Source organism: Anomaloglossus baeobatrachus (assembly GCF_048569485.1).
Source record: "Anomaloglossus baeobatrachus isolate aAnoBae1 chromosome 5 unlocalized genomic scaffold, aAnoBae1.hap1 SUPER_5_unloc_14, whole genome shotgun sequence".
NCBI classification, from domain to species: Eukaryota; Metazoa; Chordata; class Amphibia; order Anura; family Aromobatidae; genus Anomaloglossus; species Anomaloglossus baeobatrachus.
This window is the reverse complement of record NW_027441789.1, coordinates 622,378-643,772: the sequence shown is the minus strand read 5'-3', so window position 1 is coordinate 643,772 and position 21,395 is coordinate 622,378. Positions and strand designations below refer to the sequence as shown.

Here is a 21,395-nt window from a genome sequence, read left to right as displayed (position 1 = left end):
TTTTCGGCTGCCTTCACACTTTGTGGATTTGCAGCGGAGTTTCCAGCAGATCATCAGCGTGGAAATTCCATGGCATTTACAGAAGCCAACAGCGGCAATGGCTTTATCCAAAACACATTCTCACTTCATGGAAAACTTCAGAATGTGACGTGTGGCCCCTGAGGTGTGAAACTGGCTTCAGCAGCGTCACTATGTGCAGAGTATCCGATATGCCACATTCATTGCAGTCAATGGACGGGGGAATTCCGCAGCAGATTCCTTCTCTAAATCCGCCTGGATGCAGAGGCCACATCTGACGCTGCAGATTTGCTGCAGACTGTTTGCAGCAGACACAGCCCACAGCGAACTCGCCAAGTGTGAATGGGGCTCTACAATGTGGCGCTGACAATTAGGATCTTGTTGCTATTTTGCATGTTCATTTTGTGTTTGTTAAAGTTTTTACAGCAAATAATATAAAATCTGGATATTCTGGAAACTATTCTGTTTTATGTCATAAATTGTCACATGTAGATTTTTACTAAAAGGTACAATCATGGGGTAAAACATACCAGAATTTGGCTTCAAATTTAAAGCCAAAGGTAATAGGAAATGAAGAGCCGTTTTCGGAGCCAAAAGACCCGGCTCACCAAAAAACCGCATTTTACCCATCACTACTGAGGAGCTGATCATGTGACCCCTGACTCCTCCCCTCCATGTGACATCATCACAGGTCCTGGAAGCACAGAGCAGACACATGTATACTGTGCGGCTGTTACGCTAGATGCGGGGGTTGGGAAACACCAAGCGAACAGCAAAAAGGAAGGTAACGGAAACCCTGTGTCTAGGGAAACTAAACTAGACTAAACCTACCGCTGGTCCCTGGGTCCTCACCACCATAGATAGGTTCCTCACCTCTGCGCCGAGCCGGATACCTGACCCTAGCTATAACTACTGCTGGGCCCTGGGTCCTCACCACCATAGATAGGTTCCTCACCTCTGCCCCGAGCAGGATACCTGACCCTAGCTATAACTACTGCTGGTCCCTGGGTCCTCACCACCATAGATAGGTTCCTCACCTCTGCCCCGAGCCGGATACCTGACCCTAGCTATAACTACTGCTGGTCCCTGGGTCCTCACCACCATAGATAGGTTCCTCACCTCTGCCCCGAGCCGGATACCTGACCCTAGCTATAACTACTACTGGTCCCTGGGTCCTCACCACCATAGATAGGTTCCGCACCTCTGCCCCGAGCCGGATACCTGACCCTAGCTATAACTACTGCTGGTCCCTGGGCCCTCACCACCACAGATAGGTTCCTCACCTCTGCCCCGAGCCGGATACCTGACCCTAGCTATAACTACTGCTGCTCCCTGGGTCCTCACCACCATAGATAGGTTCCTCACCTCTGCCCCGAGCCGGATACCTGACCCTAGCTATAACTACTGCTGGTCCCTGGGCCCTCACCACCATAGATAGGTTCCTCACCTCTGCCCCGAGCCGGATACCTGACCCTAGCTATAACTACTGCTGGTCCCTGGGCCCTCACCACCATAGATAGGTTCCTCACCTCTGCGCCGAGCCGGATACCTGACCCTAGCTATAACTACTGCTGGTCCCTGGGCCCTCACCACCATAGATAGGTTCCTCACCTCTGCCCCGAGCCGGATACCTGACCCTAGCTATAACTACTGCTGGTCCCTGGGCCCTCACCACCATAGATAGGTTCCGCACCTCTGCCCCGAGCCGGATACCTGTCCCTAGCTATAACTACTGCTGGTCCTGGGCCCTCACCACCATAGATAGGTGCCGCACCTCTGCCCCGAGCCGGATACCTGACCCTAGCTATAACTACTGCTGGTCCTGGGCCCTCACCACCATAGATAGGTTCCGCACCTCTGCCCCGAGCCGGATACCTGACCCTAGCTATAACTACTGCTGGTCCTGGGCCCTTACCACCATAGATAGGTTCCGCACCTCTGCCCCGAGCCGGATACCTGACCCTAGCTATAACTACTGCTGGTCCTGGGCCCTCACCACCATAGATAGGTTCCGCACCTCTGCCCCGAGCCGGATACCTGACCCTAGCTATAACTACTGCTGGTCCCTGGGTCCTCACCACCATAGATAGGTTCCTCACCTCTGCCCCGAGCCGGATACCTGACCCTAGCTGTAACTACTGCTGGTCCCTGGGCCCTCACCACCATAGATAGGTTCCTCACCTCTGCGCCGAGCCGGATACCTGACCCTAGCTGTAACTACTGCTGGTCCCTGGGCCCTCACCACCATAGATAGGTTCCTCACCTCTGCCCCGAGCCGGATACCTGACCCTAGCTATAACTACTGCTGGTCCCTGGGCCCTCACCACCATAGATAGGTTCCGCACCTCTGCCCCGAGCCGGATACCTGACCCTAGCTATAACTACTGCTGGTCCCTGGGTCCTCACCACCATAGATAGGTTCCGCACCTCTGCCCCGAGCCGGATACCTGACCCTAGCTATAACTACTGCTGGTCCTGGGCCCTCACCACCATAGATAGGTGCCGCACCTCTGCCCCGAGCCGGATACCTGACCCTAGCTATAACTACTGCTGGTCCTGGGCCCTCACCACCATAGATAGGTTCCGCACCTCTGCCCCGAGCCGGATACCTGACCCTAGCTATAACTACTGCTGGTCCCTGGGCCCTCACCACCATAGATAGGTTCCTCACCTCTGCGCCGAGCCGGATACCTGACCCTAGATATAACTACTGCTGGTCCCTGGGCCCTCACCACCATAGAGAGGTTCCTCACCTCTGCCCCGAGCCGGATACCTGACCCTAGCTATAACTACTGCTGGTCCCTGGGTCCTCACCACCATAGATAGGTTCCTCACCTCTGCCCCGAGCCGGATACCTGACCCTAGCTATAACTACTGCTGGTCCCTGGGTCCTCACCACCATAGATAGGTTCCTCACCTCTGCGCCGAGCCGGATACCTGACCCTAGCTATAACTACTGCTGGTCCCTGGGTCCTCACCACCATAGATAGGTTCCGCACCTCTGCCCCGAGCCGGATACCTGACCCTAGCTATAACTACTGCTGGTCCCTGGGTCCTCACCACCATAGATAGGTTCCGCACCTCTGCGCCGAGCCGGATACCTGACCCTAGCTATAACTACTGCTGGTCCCTGGGCCCTCACCACCATAGATAGGTTCCGCACCTCTGCCCCGAGCCGGATACCTGACCCTAGATATAACTACTGCTGGTCCCTGGGTCCTCACCACCATAGATAGGTTCCGCACCTCTGCCCCGAGCCGGATACCTGACCCTAGCTATAACTACTGCTGGTCCCTGGGCCCTCACCACCATAGATAGGTTCCGCACCTCTGCCCCGAGCCGGATACCTGACCCTAGATATAACTACTGCTGGTCCCTGGGTCCTCACCACCATAGATAGGTGCCGCACCTCTGCCCCGAGCCGGATACCTGACCCTAGCTATAACTACTGCTGGTCCCTGGGCCCTCACCACCATAGATAGGTTCCGCACCTCTGCCCCGAGCCGGATACCTGACCCTAGCTATAACTACTGCTGGTCCCTGGGTCCTCACCACCATAGATAGGTTCCGCACCTCTGCCCCGAGCCGGATACCTGACCCTAGCTATAACTACTGCTGGGCCCTGGGCCCTCACCACCATAGATAGGTGCCGCACCTCTGCCCCGAGCCGGATACCTGACCCTAGATATAACTACCGCTGCTCCCTGGGTCCTCACCACCATAGAGAGGTTCCGCACCTCTGCGCCGAGCCGGATACCTGACCCTAGCTATAACTACTGCTGGTCCCTGGGTCCTCACCACCATAGAGAGGTTCCGCACCTCTGCGCCGAGCCGGATACCTGACCCTAGATATAACTACTGCTGGTCCCTGGGTCCTCACCACCATAGATAGGTTCCGCACCTCTGCGCCGAGCCGGATACCTGACCCTAGCTATAACTACTGCTGGTCCCTGGGCCCTCACCACCATAGATAGGTTCCGCACCTCTGCCCCGAGCCGGATACCTGACCCTAGATATAACTACTGCTGGTCCCTGGGCCCTCACCACCATAGATAGGTGCCGCACCTCTGCCCCGAGCCGGATACCTGACCCTAGCTATAACTACTGCTGGTCCCTGGGCCCTCACCACCATAGATAGGTTCCGCACCTCTGCCCCGAGCCGGATACCTGACCCTAGCTATAACTACTGCTGGTCCCTGGGCCCTCACCACCATAGATAGGTGCCGCACCTCTGCCCCGAGCCGGATACCTGACCCTAGATATAACTACCGCTGCTCCCTGGGTCCTCACCACCATAGAGAGGTTCCGCACCTCTGCGCCGAGCCGGATACCTGACCCTAGCTATAACTACTGCTGGTCCCTGGGTCCTCACCACCATAGATAGGTTCCGCACCTCTGCGCCGAGCCGGATACCTGACCCTAGCTATAACTACTGCTGGTCCCTGGGTCCTCACCACCATAGATAGGTTCTGCACCTCTGCCCCGAGCCGGATACCTGACCCTAGCTATAACTACTGCTGGTCCTGGGCCCTCACCACCATAGATAGGTTCCTCACCTCTGCCCCGAGCCGGATACCTGACCCTAGCTATAACTACTGCTGGTCCCTGGGTCCTCACCACCATAGATAGGTTCTGCACCTCTGCCCCGAGCCGGATACCTGACCCTAGCTATAACTACTGCGGGGCCCTAAATAGGGAACGGGTGGGACGAGCTCTTCATCAACCCCACTAAACACGACACAGGAAAATGCATGAACTGCTTATCTACAGGTGACACAGGTAGACGTTCAGCAGCAATACCACAGAGGAGTACAAGCCACCTGCTTACAACCAAGGCTTGAATGAACTAAAAATATCACCAGCATCAGTCCAAGGAAGTAACTGGTATTTAAGCACCCAGACAATGCTGATGATCTGGTGTAAGGCGAGCTCCTGCTGGGTCCAAAAGGGGGAGAGAAATCCAGCAGGAAATTAATACTGACAGCAGGAACAATGGAAAGTCAGGGAGCATTCTGCGCAGCCAGATGCTGTGACCTTCTATAGCCAGAAACCACATGACTGTTACTTGTGACAGCGGCTCTGCAGGTGGAGGTGTGTGGAAATTCCCCATTATTGGTCACAGGTGACATTAACCCCTTTAGCACTGAGACTTTCTTGGTGTTTTTCTCTCGCTGATTTCTATGAATTGTGAGGTTTTTGTTCCTTTTCCTCTGATAGATACAAACGCCCCAACTATGAGAGGCCGGAAGTGAGGAACCCAAATAAGGAATAACGTTTGGAACACCATTCTAAGTCTGAACTGGGTGCAAAAACCTAAAAAACATCACTATGGGGAGATAAGGTATGCACACCAGTGACTATGTAGGGGAATACATGAAATAGCAGAAACTGCTGTGTGAATACTGACCTGAAAAATCCAATAGCTATATGTAAGAGTGAAAATGTGAAAAATAGAATCTGCATTACTGCCATGAACATATGAATCAAGAGAAATTTAGCTACTGAATTGATCAATGCAACAGAGCCCCAACACTACGCCAAAGTATTTCTCTACGTTGGGGTCCCTAGCTTGTGTGTGTCCTCTCATGCAGTTAAAAAACTTACCGTGTATGGGAAGCTGAGACCCAGGCTATTTATGCGTATGATATGGATTGGCAATAGGTGTGGTTGGGGAGGGTTCGTTAGTTTTTCGTTTGTGAACCCTCCCCAACCACACCTATTGCCAATCCATATCATACGCATAAATAGCCTGGGTCTCAGCTTCCCATACACGGTAAGTTTTTTAACTGCATGAGAGGACACACACTAGCTAGGGACCGCAACGTAGAGAAATACTTTGGCGTAGTGTTGGGGCTCTATTGCATTGATCAATTCAGTAGCTAAATTTCTCTTGATTCATATGTTCATGGCAGTAATGCAGATTCCATTTTTCACATTTTCATTCTTACATATAGCTATTGGATTTTTCAAGTCAGTATTCACACAGCAGTTTCTGCTATTTCATGTATTCCCCTTACATAGTCACTGGTGTGCATACCTTATCTCCCTATAGTGAAAGTGAGGAACCCGTCTGCCCTCAGTCCTCGGCCCCTTTCTGCCCTCAGTCCTCGGCCCTTTTCTGCCCTCAGTCCTCGGCCCCTTTCTGCCCTCGGTCCTCGGGCCCTTTCTTCCCCCACAAAATATAGTGTTCCCCCAGAATGTTCTCATTATATGTTTCTCCTTATTATCTCCAGTAATTGTATTATTACAGCGGATTCTCTATGATGTTACATTGTCATCTTCTCCCCATTCAGGTCCCTACAATATCGGATCCTGTCAGTGGAGATCTTCTATAGAAGAGAATTCTCCTGATTGCCCCTTGAAGGATGGATATGGACGGGGACAAGATGGCGGAGAGGATATTACACCTCACCCTAGAGATCCTCTTCCGGCTTACTGGAGAGGTGAGAGATTCTGATGACGTCACATTACATCATTCTTATCTATGGGAATAACAGATGGACAGAACTGGAGAGGTGAGGGCTCTGGAAATGTCTGGAGTGAGATTTATTACTGTGTCTCTCCATAACCAGGATTACACAGTAGTGAAGAAGACCTCTAGTGAGCGCTGTCAGGCCCCTGTGTCTGAGGGATGGGGAAGACCCCTGAGCCCAATCACGGGGCCTCCACCTCACCCCCCGATACATGAGGACATCAATGACCAGAAGATCCTAGAACTCACCTACAAGATGATTGAGCTGCTGACTGGAGAGGTGACACTGCTGGGAATGCTGGGACATTATACAGTAACGCTATGAAGGGATCGGGGGTGACGGTATCATTGTATGCGTCAGGTTCCTATAAGGTGTCAGGACGTCACCGTCTATTTCTCCATGGAGGAGTGGGAGTATTTAGAAGGGCACAAAGATCTATACAAGGACGTCATGATGGAGGTTCCCCAGCCCCTCACATCACCAGGTAATAGACAGGACTAAATACACACGGCCTATAATTATCTGTATGTAAGGAATGAATTCAGTCCCTGTATGTGTCTCCTCCAGGTCTATCCAGTAAGAGGACAACACCAGAGAGATGTCCCCGTCCTCTTCTCCCACAGGACTGTAAACAAGAAGATCCCGATGTTCCTCAGGATCATCAGGTAGATGGAGAGAAGGTGCCATGAAATCCCCCTATGATGTGTAGACGGCTGTGAAGGTCTTGTGCTCAGTCTTGTTTTATCCTCCAGTATTATATGTGTTATACTTGTGTAATGAGAGTGGTGGAGATGGCAGGATTAGGAGAGATAAGAGCATTGATGATTCCTTTTAGTCCTCGTTCACACTACTGTATTTTCAGTTCTGTCCATAAAATAACACAACGTCTCGCCCTCAGACCATTGTTATTGGATGTGGCGGTGCAGATGGGGATTTTCTTTCTCACTGACAGAATCTGCGTGTGAGAATAATCCCAGCATCCTCTAGTGCCGTCCGTAAATCGGAGGAGACTCGTCCATTCAGGTCTGTGTCTGCACAAACCATCAGGTTCCCACCAGCTCCGCCATACAGCAGACATTGTGTTACGGATACATTGCAGTTCTGTAATGGAGGAAGCTGTAAATGGTCTTGTAAATTATTAATAGCGGCTGTAAATACCGGATTGTATATGGATGACAAATAAGAAAAGACTTGTCCTAGTTTTCTGGATGAAGCTGTGATGATTCTTTATCCGGCCGTGTGATCCCGGCATTAGAGGCCGTTACATCCCGGGAAGAGAGGATTTATCTAGAAAGTGTAAAATTTTTCCCTTCTCTGAATATTTCTGCCTCCGGTCACATCCCGTCTGCCGGTATAACGGGCTCCGCACCACAAAACTTACATCCAACTCATCAATTGTGGTGTTTTCTAAGTCACTTTTTTATCTTCTCGTACTAATTAATGTTTTTTGTTCCAGATTCTTCATATTGGTCCAAGTGGATCATGAGTTTTGCGCACAATAGAAACGCTTTGTATTTTTCCTGTGACCTGTGTTTGTGACTTTTTAGTGCAAAAAGTCTCTTGTTTTCATAAAAGGCGACAAGTTTGAACCAAAGTGTTTGGTCTACATAAAATAGCTCGGGTGTGGACTGGAGAACATTCGTGACAAAATTTCCTAGTTTTTAGGTTGAAGGTAGACATACCGTTCCTTGAAAAACTATTCACACCCGGTGAACTTTTCCACATTTTTTCACATTACAGCCACAAACAAATGGATTTTATTGGGGTTTTATGTGATAACAACACAAAGTAGTAAGTTTATTCTTGTAAAGTATAAAGGAAATTTTACATGGATTTCTAAACATTTTAAGAAATATAACTCTGAAAATTGCGATGTGCATTAGTATTCAGCCCCCTGAGTGAATACTTTGCAGGACCTCCTTTCACTGCAATTACTGCTGCCAGTCTCTTGGGGGATGTGTCTACCAGCTTTGCACATCTAGAGGTGACATTTTTGCCCTTTCTACTCTATAAAACAGCTCTATCTCAGGTAAATTGGATGAAGGCGTCTGTGAAGCAATTTTTAATTCTTATGTTTTTGCTTTTAAAAATATCCATTATTCCATAAAGGCCAAATTTGTGGAGTTTATGACTTATAGTTGTCCTGTGGACAGATTCTCCCCCTGAGCTCTGGATCTCTCCTGCTTTTCCACTGACCACAGGCCTCTTGGCTGCTTCTCTATAATTAGTGCTCTCCTTGCTTGGGATGTTTTTTAGGTGAACGGCCATGTCTTTGCCGTTTTGCAGTTGTGCTATATGTGACAACTCAGCATCTTGAGATTTGTGTGAGGGGTGAACTGTTCTTAATTAGGCCACACATATTGTGCCTTTGATTGCCAAATCAAGAGAAGTTAGCCATTGTTTCATGTCAGACTGACCAGAGCCCTATTGTCTGTTAAATGTTGATTGCCTCAGCCTCGTTGACTATGTCAATTAGAGGAATATTATGCAGTCGAATTTAATTGAACCAATGAGAGAACAGCCATCTCCCACCAATCCTGTAAGATACAGTACTCTGAAATGAGAACTGAGGGGTATAAAAAGGGCTTTGCTCCTCTTTCCACATTTCATTTTGCAGGACTTCAGCCTAAAATCCACATTTTTAGCTAGAAGATCACAGATCTGCTTCACTGCTCAATGCTGAGCCCACAATTGTGCCTGGAGAACCCAGGTGAGGACAGTTCAGTTGCCTGGCTACATATCTTTGCTGTTCTCAGTCATCTTTCTAAGCTTGCCGCTATCTCCTCTCAGTGGGTGCTCATCAAAAGCGAGGCGCTGCTGACTGGGATAGTTAGCCCAGGAAGCCCCGAAGTCGCAAAGATTCTAATCTCTCGCGAGCCAACAAATGGATGAGACTCTGTCACTTGTACCATCTTGTGATCTTTCTGGAAATGTACAATATGATTTTTCCTGTTGGTGAACCAGTAACGTCTTACCAAGGTGTGGTTCCCTCACCCTGTGTTGTCTGAGAAGTGTTCTGCCCACAAGGAAGGAGTGCGGGCGTTCAGTGGGATGAGCCCTGGTCAGAGTGGTCTTTCTGAAGACAGCCAGGCCAGCGGACGACCGTACCCACTGACCCTCATGTCTTCACACTATACTCCTGCTATTTTTGGATGATGGATTGAAAAGTGCTTAGTGAGATGTTCAGAGCTTTGGCTATTTTTTTTATAACTGAGCCTTGCTTTACTTGTTTCTACAACTTTATCCCTGACTTGTCTGGTGGGTTTCTTGGTTTTCAAGATGCTTTTTGAGCCCTAATGTTCTGAAACAAAACTTGTGAAACCTTCACAAAACAGCTGTAGTTATACTGAGAATAAATGATACAGGTGACTCAATTTACTAATTATGTGACTTCTGGAGGCAATTGGTCACTCAGGGGCATCATACTACAAGGGGCTTAATACAAATGCACGTCACAATATTCAGATTTATAGTTTTAAATATGTAGAAAACCATCTATCATTTCCTTTACACTTCACAAATACTTGTTACTTATTGCTGGTATATCACATAAAATCCTAATAAAATACATTTACATTTGTGGGTATGACGCTAAAATAAGTGGAAACGTTCCGGGGGTGTGAATACCCTTACAAGGGGAAAAATTCCTTCATGACTAAAAATATCAGATTAGTTCCCTGGATCAATGTCCCATCACAAAATCTAGTAGGGATAACCTGCCATAATATACTTTTTACGGAAGTCATCCAAGCCCGCCTTGAATGTTTGTAGTCTATGAAGAATTATCAGATCATGTGTCAGAGAGTTCCATATTCTCACTGCTCTTACAGTAAAGAATCCCCATCTGTGATTATGATTGAACCTCCTTGTCATCATTGCAGGCCTCAGTTGTAAAAAGCTCATTAGAAATATCTCAGTAATGCCCCTGATATACTTGTACATTGTAATAAAATCGCCCCGTAGCCTTTGTGTTTCCAAATGAATAACCCCAAGCTTGCTAACCTGTCCTCCTATTGCAGACCTTCCATTCCTTTAATGGTTGCTCTTCTCTGCACCCGCTCTAGTTCAGTTATGTCCTCCTCATTCACTGGAGCCCGAAATTGTGCAGAATATTGTAAGTGTGGCCGCACTAGTGACTTGTATAGAGGCAAAACTGTTCTTGTCCGGAGCATCTGTGCCTCGTTCACTGCATCCTATTATTTTATCTGCCTTGGCAGCAGCTTCCTGGCACTGGTTGGTTTTCTCGTCCACCCACACACCCACGTCTTTTTCAGGGTCATTATTATGCAGTAATTTTGCAAATATTGAAAAAATATTGCAGTTTAAAAATCAGACAAAAAAATCTGGAAAGCTAAAAACCTGCAAACATACAAAAAAAAAACTAAAACAAGCAAACAGATGAATAGTATAAAAGTGTCACGTGCCATACATGTCAAGTAAAAGCCGCTTCTTAATATTATTGGATCAAGAATCTTCATTTCAGTTTCTGCAGCCCAAAACCAGGAACTGTCTTTGTGACGCCCTGGTCTATTCGGGTCGTCACAGGGTACTGCACAAACTGCCCTCCCCGTGCAGTATTCAACCCCCATGGTTCTGGGAACCTAACCTGCAGTACTGCCTCCACCAGCATTCACAAATCCTAGATACACTTTGCACCACACCTGTCAGGCACACCAGTGAGCTGCTTAAGTAGGAATAGGGCCGTCCAAGCAGGGAGGTGTCAGTTCAGTCGAGTAGTAACCCTCGAGCTGTGAGGAGCTCTGAGGAAGCTGGGAGTTGGAGCTCCCAGGGAAGAAGCAGACTGGGTCGCAGACGGTGGTCTGGACCTAGAGGAGTAGGACCCTCGGTCGCAGGGGATTAAGGCTAGGTGCCTAGAACCCGTCGAGGAGGACGGCCAGCAGCCTGGTCTTATCACCGGTCCGGGACCGAAGGCATGGCGAGGTACACGGACCCTAGGTCGAGGAGAAGCGTCAGGCAACCCGGCAATTAACCTGAGGAGAACGGGGCCTTTATGGACTGTTCCCACCCAGCTCAGAGATCGGGGTTACTAGCGCAACGAGGGACATAGGGCTTTCCTAGTAAGCGGCCCACTAAAATCCAAAGCGTGAGCCCCTGAGAGCAGGCTCTCTCACTTAGCCACAGTGGGGAGTAGGGCCCGGCAAGCGCCAAGCTACCGGGCCACAAGGGACACTCTAATTTTGTGCCAGGAGCCAGGTCATGGACCACCAGGCAGTGCTGCAGGGGACGGGACCCGGACATGCTCCCCTCGAGAGGCAACGGCAGTCAGAGACTTGGTTTACCCTGTTGTCAGCATCAGCTTCATTGCTGAATGAGTACCCGACTGATCCCCGCACTGCACCCCCATAACCACTATCCAGAGTCCCAGGGCCTACCCCCCCTACCCATGGAGGGCAACGTCACCTTGCTGCCCCATTCCATCACCCGGGTACTCCCAACGGCAGCGGTGGTACTCCCAATTACCGTACACCATGGGTGGCATCATAAACTATACTAATGCCCTGTAAATATCCCCCTTTCACATTTGAGTGTGGCCCGGCCCCCGGGTCAGGAGACCCGCGAGCCACGAGTAATCACCAACCCCTAGATCCGAGCAGTTCGATCCACTGCAGGGGCGGCACACCTCCTTCATGCCATATATGTTAGCGTTATTTCTGCGGCCAGTGATCAGATATAAAGTCTCCTGTAATTATAATACTGTACAGGATTCTTTATGATGTCACATCAGGGACGGATTATAGGCGGGGCTCCAGCCCTGGGGCCCCCACCACAAGAGCTTCTGAGGGGGCCGCCACCACTATCAGTGCGGCCACCATTTTATTAACGCCGCAGTGTTGAGGACTGCACTGTACCTTTAAAGATTTTCAATCCCGGCCGTCACTGTGCTGCAGACACGCCCACTGCACGCTGTGTGGGCTGCGTCTGCAAGGATGACGTCACCGCGCGCCTGCTGCTGCTTCTTCGTGCCATAGAGGAGCTTGTGGGAGGACCGGAGCAGAGGACTCAGTGAATGATGGTGAGTGTGACGTCATCCATCATGGTGCCGGGCAAGAGGTTGCAGTGAGGAGGGAGCAGGACGGGATTCCATAGTGTCAGCAGCAGCTCTGCCCGGGATCAGTGTGAGTTATTGCAGGAGTGTGAACTGCTGCAGATCAGGTTGGGCTGTCAGTGCCGGGTCATCAGCCTCATCCCTCCCCTGCAATAACTCACACTGAGCTCCAGCACAAACATCACATCTGAGCCTGCAGCACACATTACACTATATGGCCCATATTACATATAGGATATGTGAGGTGCTGTAGGCCCAGGTGTGATCAGTGCAGGACATTGTATATCTGTGTACATGGTATCCCACATCCAGTGTATAGAGCAGTGTGATATACGGTGTACATCGTATACCACATCCATTGTACAGAGCAGTGTGATACAGTTAGGTCCAGAAATATTTGGACAGTGACACAATTTTCGCGAGTTGGGCTCTGCATGCCACCACATTGGATTTGAAATGAAACCTCTACAACAGAATTCAAGTGCAGATTGTAACGTTTAATTTGAAGGTTTGAACAAAAATATCTGATAGAAATTGTAGGAATTGTACACATTTCTTTACAAACACTCCACAATTTAGGAGGTCAAAAGTAATTGGACAAATAAACCAAACCCAAGCAAAATATTTTTATTTTCAATATTTTGTTGCGAATCCTTTGGAGGCAATCACTGCCTTAAGTCTGGAACCCATGGAAATCACCAAACGCTGGGTTTTCTCCTTCTTAATGCTTTGTCAGGCCTTTACAGCCGCAGCCTTCAGGTCTTGCTTGTTTGTGGGTCTTTCCGTCTTAAGTCTGGATTTGAGCAAGTGAAATGCATGCTCAATTGGGTTAAGATCAGGTGATTGACTTGGCCATTGCACAATGTTCCACTTTTTTGCACTCATGAACTCCTGGGTAGCTTTGGCTATATGCTTGGGGTCATTGTCCATCTGTACTATGAAGCGCCGTCTGATCAACTTTGCGGCATTTGGCTGAATCTGGGCTGAAAGTATATCCCGGTACACTTCAGAATTCATCCGGCTACTCTTGTCTGCTGTTATGTCATCAATAAACACAAGTGACCCAGTGCCATTGAAAGCCATGCATGCCCATGCCATCACGTTGCCTCCACCTTGTTTTACAGAGGATGTGGTGTGCCTTGGATCATGTGCCGTTCCCTTTTCTTCTCCAAACTTTTTTCTTCCCATCATTCTGGTACAGGTTGATCTTTGTCTCATCTGTCCATAGAATACTTTTCCAGAACTGAGCTGGTTTCATGAGGTGTTTTTCAGCAAATTTAACTCTGGCCTGTCTATTTTTGGAATTGATGAATGGTTTGCATCTAGATGTGAACCCTTTGTATTTACTTTCATGGAGTCTTCTCTTTACTGTTGACTTAGAGACAGATACACCTACTTCACTGAGAGTGTTCTGGACTTCAGTTGATGTTGTGAACGGGTTCTTCTTCACCAAAGAAAGTATGCGGCGATCATCCACCACTGTTGTCATCCGTGGACGCCCAGGCCTTTTTGAGTTCCCAAGCTCACCAGTCAATTCCTTTTTTCTCAGAATGTACCCGACTGTTGATTTTGCTACTCCAAGCATGTCTGCTATCTCTCTGATGGATTTTTTCTTTTTTTTTCAGCCTCAGGATGTTCTGCTTCACCTCAATTGAGAGTTCCTTAGACCGCATGTTGTCTGGTCACAGCAAAAGCTTCCAAATGGAAAACCACACACCTGTAATCAACCCCAGACCTTTTAACTACTTCATTGATTACAGGTTAACGAGGGAGATGCCTTCAGAGTTAATTGCAGCCCTTAGAGTCCCTTGTCCAATTACTTTTGGTCCCTTGAAAAAGAGGAGGCTATGCATTACAGAACTATGATTCCTAAACCCTTTCTCCAATTTGGATGTGAAAACTCTCATATTGCAGCTGGGAGTGTGCACTTTCAGCCCATATTATATATATATAATTGTATTTCTGAACATGTTTTTGTAAACAGCTAAAATAACAAAACTTGTGTCACCGTCCAAATATTTCTGGACCTAACTGTATACTGTGTACATGGTATACCACATCCAGTGTATAGAGCAGTGTGATATACTGTGTACATGGTATACCACATCCAGTGTACAGAGCAGTGTGATATACTGTGTACTTGGTATACCACATACAGTGTACAGAGCAGTGTGATATACTGTGTACATGGTATACCACATACAGTGTACAGAGCAGTGTGATATACTGTGTACACACATCAGATGGTGTATAATAATATGTATATTGTATAACATCTGGTGTCTGTATCACAGTAAACCCGGTACTATGTGAGGATGCCTAACACTATCTGGGTCTGTACTGTGCTATATACTGGCTGTATACTACGTGAGGATGCCTAATATTATCTGGGTCTGCACTGTGCTATATACTGGCTGTATACTATATGAGGGTGACTAATGCTATCTAGCTCTGCACTGTGCTATATAGGGGCTGTATACTACATGAGGATGCCTAATACTATCTGTCTCTGCACTGTGCTATATAGGGGCTGTGTACTATGTGAAGGTGCTTAATATTTTCTGGTCTGCTCTGTGCTGTATAGGGGCTGTGTACTGTGTGAGGATGCCTAATGCTATCTGGCTCTGCACTGTGCTATATAGGGGCTGTGTACTACATGAGGGTGCCTAATGCTATATGGGTCTGCATTGTGCTATATGGGGGCTGTATACGACATGAAGGTTCCTACTGCTATATAGGTCTGCATTGTACTATATGGGCACTGCTTAATGTAATATGGGGGCTGCATAGTGCCATATGGGGGCTGCATAGTGCCATATGGGGGCTGCATAGTGCCATATGGGGGCTGCATAGTGCCATATGGCGGCTGCATAATGCAATATGGGGGCTACATGGGGGCTGCATAATACTATATGGAGGACTATGGGAGCTTCATAACACTATATGGAGGAATATGGGGGCTGCATACTACTATTCCCCCAGAGTTGTATGTCCCCTCCACCCCAGAACTGTATACCCCCAGAGCTGCATGTCACCCCCCACCTCAGAGCTGTTTTTCCCCCCCACCTCAGAGCCACTGCCCCCCTCTAGAGCTGTATGCCCCCCATTGATATATACCCCTTTCCTCAGTAATATGTATGCCCTCCAGTAATGTGTATGTCCCCAGCCTCTCTTGTAATGTATATACAGTGTTAGTGTGCACTATGTGCGGCCATGTCTGTTAGTGACTGCCACCAATCAGCGTGGCACAGACACATGCCCAGGCGGAGCTGGATGGAGACAAGCGGGGAGGTGAATGAGACTGTTGCCGGCTTCCCAATATGAGAAATATATATAAAAATTTAAAAATTTGTCTGTGTGTGCATGTATGATGTGTATCTATGTATGTCAGTGTATATGACTGTGTCTAGATTTATGTCTGTTTATATGTGTTTTTGTGAATTTCTCTTTAAATATATATGGGTACGTATGCCTGTATGTGTATGTATCTGTGCATGTCTATGTGTGGATGGGGCCCACTGAGACTCTTTCGCCCAGGGCCTACAAAAACCTGGAGCCGGCCCTGCGTGTACCAGTCATGTATTCTCCTGTACACTGTACAGGGGCGTACCTTTGGGGGGCATGCGGCATATTTGCCCCTGCACAGCAATCAGGGGGGCACCATTGGAAAGTGTGAGGCAGCAGTATGGTGGGAGAAAATTGTAAGTGGACAGTATTGGGAAAGAAAAGTGTGAGGGGCATAGTATAGAGACTGGATAGTGGGGGGGAATAAGCAGTAAAGAGAAGGGGCAGCATGGTGGCCAGTGTGAGGTCACAGTATGGAGGGCACAGTATGCTGAGGAGGGGGAATGTGAGATGGAGGTATTGTGGCGCCCCTGACCTGGTCAGGCACCACTGAGTACTGCACCCATGCTGGGGACAGTACAATACAGGTAATCCAGAAGGCTGACAGGGGTGTGGAACACAGGCGCATAGTGATCAGGTCTCACACATGTACCCATGAGAGGACCCCTGGGGATCCCAGGAGGGGGCAAGCCTTCACCTTCACTGGAATAGTGGAGGGGGTAGAGCCTCCATCTCCTCTCAAGGGGTGTGGTAAGAGAATCTGGTTGCTAGGTGGCGTAGGCAAGAACAGGAGAGGAGGAGCAGTGAGTCAGTTAGAAGGAGAACTCCAGAGGGCTCAGTGAGGAGCAGACCTGTGGGGCTGATGCTGTCTAACAGCGCCCGCGCAGTGACTACAGACGGGGGAGAACGGTCAACTAGGAGTGCTGCCTGAAAGCCAGCTTCAGCTAGAGAGTGCACGGAGTGGGAAGTAAGGAGACTTCTAGAGAGCACCAGGCCCAACCGGGCGGCAGATCCCGAAGCGAGGATAGATTCACCTTTCCCTGCTAAACCTGCCGGTGTGGGGCTCTTACAGCCCACACCACAACAACCAAAAGCCGCAGCCACGTAACCGCAAGTAGGGCCCATAGGTCACAGGAGGCAAGAGGCTGGAGTGGCCTGGCCCGGGGAACAAGCACACGGCAAAACAAGAAGGGGAGAGAGGCTTGGAGCATCTTCCCTGGGTGACCCCCATAGGGACTCAAAGTCGGGGTCACCCCAAACCACCAAGGGCTAAGGAAGGCGAGTTTGTAGTCACCCTCATACAGTCAGCCGGAAGGATACCTGGTTCCCACCTGGTTCATCCCAGCTACGCCCGGGTTACTCACCCTGCCACCTGACGTGAGTAAAAACCCTGAAAGACACTCTGCCTGTGTGTGGTCATTCTGCGACTTGTGGTACTACAGCTTTACAAAGGGCCCTGGGGCTTGCCTCACTCTCAGGAGGCTACTACACCCGACTGCACCCACCATCAGCCCCAGGTGCCTCCTAATCTGCAGTGGCGGTCCCCTCTGACCGCAAATCTGAGAGTGGCGTCACGATCAAAACTGAAGATTCCCTACCTGTGACCAGCACCAGCTACGTGGAGTCCCTGAAGGTATGCACTGACACAACACCGGCGGGGCTTCACATCTGGCGTCACGAACAGGATAAGGACTAGACCTGTTCAGACAGGTGACCATGTGCCTGGGCGGTCCGCTTGAAAAATTGGAAGCGCCGCCATATTGCCACCATGAAAAGCGCGCTGAAAAACAACAGCAGCCCGCGCTGGAAGAAGTTACCGCCCACGAAGAGGTGTGGCTACCCAGAGATCCCCTGCAGAGTTCTGACCTTGCCAGCTATGAGAGTGGAAGCGTCGAGAGACGGCGGGAAGGAAAGGAAGCCACAAGCCTGCTGCTGGGAGAGGAGCTGCTGAAAGAGGCAGAGCAGAAACTGGACAGCTTGTTACAGGAGGCAGCGAAGAGTCCACTGCTGGGAGATCGTGCAGAAGACGGCGCAGAAGAAATGGCGTCTGACCGCAGGAACCCAGAACCAGGCTCCGCTGCCTGGTGGTACCGAGAGCTGGCCCAGTTTTGCAACCGGCTGGAGACCCGGGTCGTGGAGCAGATTCGGGAGGAACGGATGGAACTGCAGGAGATGACCGCGGCGGTTCGGGCCTATGAAGGGAGAGCTGCGCGCCGGGTGTCAGGCGGGACGGCGACGACGCAGACCCCAGTGCTACCAACAACGGGTGAGTCGAATGATGCCCCGGCCCGCGCAAGTGCCCCGACCCCTGCTGCCACGTCCGCGGTCCCTGAAGAGGCGTCCGGTGCGGCGACGCTGAAACAGGCCGCAGCCACGCCAGGTGCGGCCCTCCAAGCCCCAGCGGCTGCAGCGATGCCCTGCTCGGCCCACCAAGACCCAGTCCCTGCAGCGATGCCCTGCCCGGCCCGCCAGGACCAGGCCGCCGCCATCCTGGGCGCGGCCCGCCAAGACCAGGCCGCCGCCATACAGGGCGCGGCCCGCCAAGCCCAGACTGCTGCAGCGACGTCCAGCCCAGCCTGCACAGAGCCCCCTGCAACAGCGACACTGATCCAGGCCGCCGCCATGCCAGGCGCGGCCCGCCAAGACCAGGCCGCCGCCATCCCGGGCGCGGCCCGCCAAGACCAGGCCGCCGCCATGCCAGGCGCGGCCCGCCAAGACCAGGCCGCCGCCATGCCAGGCGCGGCCCGCCAAGAGAAGACTACCTTATCATTTTCCCCGGCCTGCAAGGCCAGAGCAGACACCGCTCCCCGGTCCACAGAGGTCCCTGATAGGCAGCCCACGGTGGGTGAAGACCCTGCATATTGGCAGATGAAGGCTGACCTGGAGGCCAAATTTCCACAATGGTTGGTGAGCCAATACATCCCCCCTCCGCATACCCCAAAGAGTCTCCTGCTAACTCCTGCAGCAGCTACACCAAGGAGTCCCTCACCTGGGCCGGCCGAAGAGCAGCCATCCCCGGCACTGCCACAGCTGGAGTGCCAGGAAGAACTAAGGGGGAGAGGAGGCCAGGAAGCAGAAGGGTTGACTCCGACTCCAGTGCCACCAGTAGCAGTTGTGTATTCAGAGCCGGAAATGCTGCCATACTCCCGCTGGGACGAGGAGGACCTGACCCCCTCTGCAGAAGAAGAGCTGCCTAAGAGCTTCACCTGGGAGCCCACAGGCATGGATCCAGCCCGCAAGACACGGCGCAGAAGAACACAGTTTGCTCCAGCACCACAGTCTCCTGAACAGAGAGCAGTCACCGCCAGAGACCTGAAGGAGAAGCGTTTGTTGAGAGAGTCCAAAGCCCAGGCTAGAGGACCCCTGTGTTATGGCGTAGTGGAAGATTTCAACTTGAAAAGTGGTTATGGCTTCATTGTAGCACCAGGAATAAAAGAAGGGATATTTGTAAACCGCAGAGATGTGAACGCTCATCTGCCAAGAGGACACCCTTGCAGAAATCTAAAGATGGGAGATTCCGTTCAGTTCACCCTGCATCAAGGCGAAAGAGGATTGTATGCTCTGGGCGTAACGCTATGTCCCAACAAACCTTACAGCCATCCCCTGCAACAAGAAAGACAAGAAAGACAAGAAAGACAAGAAAGACAAGAAAGACAAGAAAGACAAGACAGAGATAAAGAAACAGATACAGAGAAGGAATCAGATGCAGACCAAGAAAGGAAGGACACAGAACCTATAGATGAGGCAACCACAGATGAAGACAGAGACAAAGAGCAGGAAAGTCACAGGTGCCAGTGCCCTACGTGCCCTCGCCCTAGTGAAAAAGAGGAGTAAAGTAAAGTAAAGTAAGAAGTTTTGACCAGTTTTGAAAAGTTTTGTTTGCAACGTTAAAGAAATGCGCCCACAGAAACTATTGTGAGAAATAAACTTAAGGCTATGAACTTGCTATAGCCACAAACTCTCGCAGTGTAAATAGTTACACCAGTGGCACCACCACCAGGGCCAGCCTGTTTAGGGGCTTGGCTCGTCTGCAACCAGGGGGGCCCGTCCGTAGAAAAGGGCCTTGGCTCACCTGCGACCAGAGAGCACGCCTGTTTATGGGGCCTTGGCTCACCACCACAAAGAGGGTACCTGGTCAGTACCAACTGTGGAGGCCGCCTCTGCATCCTGCCAGAAGAGGCTGAAGGCGCGGATCCACCAGGCCAGGTATACCCTGAAACCACCAGCCCATGAAAGCCGCCTCTACATCCTGCCAGAAGTGGCTGAAGTCGCGGCCAACGGGAGAGGAAGATTGGAGGAAAGGTCTGGGGAAACGGATGGCCCAGACCTGGTTACCAACAGGACCGGTGACCTGCCTCCTGAGAGGGTTTTGGGTGGGTTAACGGACTTGTGGGTGGAGGGTGGTGATGTCTGATACCTGGTGCTTTTAAATGTTTTACATGTTTTAATGTTTTATGCATTTTAAAATGTTGTCTTGCAGCCCGAGGACGTGCTGGTGATAACTAAGGGGGAATGTGGCGCCCCTGACCTGGTCAGGCACCACTGAGTACTGCACCCATGCTGGGGACAGTACAATACAGGTAATCCAGAAGGCTGACAGGGGTGTGGAACACAGGCGCATAGTGATCAGGTCTCACACATGTACCCATGAGAGGACCCCTGGGGATCCCAGGAGGGGGCAAGCCTTCACCTTCACTGGAATAGTGGAGGGGGTAGAGCCTCCATCTCCTCTCAAGGGGTGTGGTAAGAGAATCTGGTTGCTAGGTGGCGTAGGCAAGAACAGGAGAGGAGGAGCAGTGAGTCAGTTAGAAGGAGAACTCCAGAGGGCTCAGTGAGGAGCAGACCTGTGGGGCTGATGCTGTCTAACAGCGCCCGCGCAGTGACTACAGACGGGGGAGAACGGTCAACTAGGAGTGCTGCCTGAAAGCCAGCTTCAGCTAGAGAGTGCACGGAGTGGGAAGTAAGGAGACTTCTAGAGAGCACCAGGCCCAACCGGGCGGCAGATCCCGAAGCGAGGATAGATTCACCTTTCCCTGCTAAACCTGCCGGTGTGGGGCTCTTACAGCCCACACCACAACAACCAAAAGCCGCAGCCACGTAACCGCAAGTAGGGCCCATAGGTCACAGGAGGCAAGAGGCTGGAGTGGCCTGGCCCGGGGAACAAGCACACGGCAAAACAAGAAGGGGAGAGAGGCTTGGAGCATCTTCCCTGGGTGACCCCCATAGGGACTCAAAGTCGGGGTCACCCCAAACCACCAAGGGCTAAGGAAGGCGAGTTTGTAGTCACCCTCATACAGTCAGCCGGAAGGATACCTGGTTCCCACCTGGTTCATCCCAGCTACGCCCGGGTTACTCACCCTGCCACCTGACGTGAGTAAAAACCCTGAAAGACACTCTGCCTGTGTGTGGTCATTCTGCGACTTGTGGTACTACAGCTTTACAAAGGGCCCTGGGGCTTGCCTCACTCTCAGGAGGCTACTACACCCGACTGC

At 50.7% G+C, this 21,395-nt stretch overlaps 2 protein-coding genes across 2 annotated transcripts in view; both read left to right on the top strand.

Annotated features, from left to right (window-relative positions):
• The first annotated feature begins 713 nt into the window (after positions 1-713).
• Positions 714-8,030, top strand: LOC142258866 (gastrula zinc finger protein XlCGF66.1-like). Its single transcript, XM_075331438.1, has 5 exons — positions 714-802; positions 6,312-6,461; positions 6,591-6,770; positions 6,852-6,975; positions 7,948-8,030. Exons 2-5 carry the CDS (start codon positions 6,384-6,386, stop codon positions 8,028-8,030), a joined length of 465 nt encoding a protein of 154 aa, XP_075187553.1. The 5' UTR covers positions 714-802; positions 6,312-6,383.
• Positions 7,071-21,395, top strand: part of LOC142258852 (uncharacterized) — a 29,907-nt gene continuing 15,582 nt past the window's right edge. Inside the window, exon 1 of the mRNA XM_075331428.1 lies at positions 7,071-7,156. The gene's annotated coding sequence lies outside the window, so the exon portion shown is untranslated. The remainder of the gene's footprint in view (positions 7,157-21,395) is intronic.

Coding starts and splice junctions, on each gene's coding strand:
- LOC142258866 (XM_075331438.1), top strand. CDS start 6,384: ATGGATATGGACGGGGACAAGATGGCGGAGAGGATATTACACCTCACC. Junction 6,462..6,590: donor TCTTCCGGCTTACTGGAGAG/GTGAGAGATTCT, acceptor CTCCATAACCAG/GATTACACAGTAGTGAAGAA. Junction 6,771..6,851: donor TTGAGCTGCTGACTGGAGAG/GTGACACTGCTG, acceptor TGTATGCGTCAG/GTTCCTATAAGGTGTCAGGA.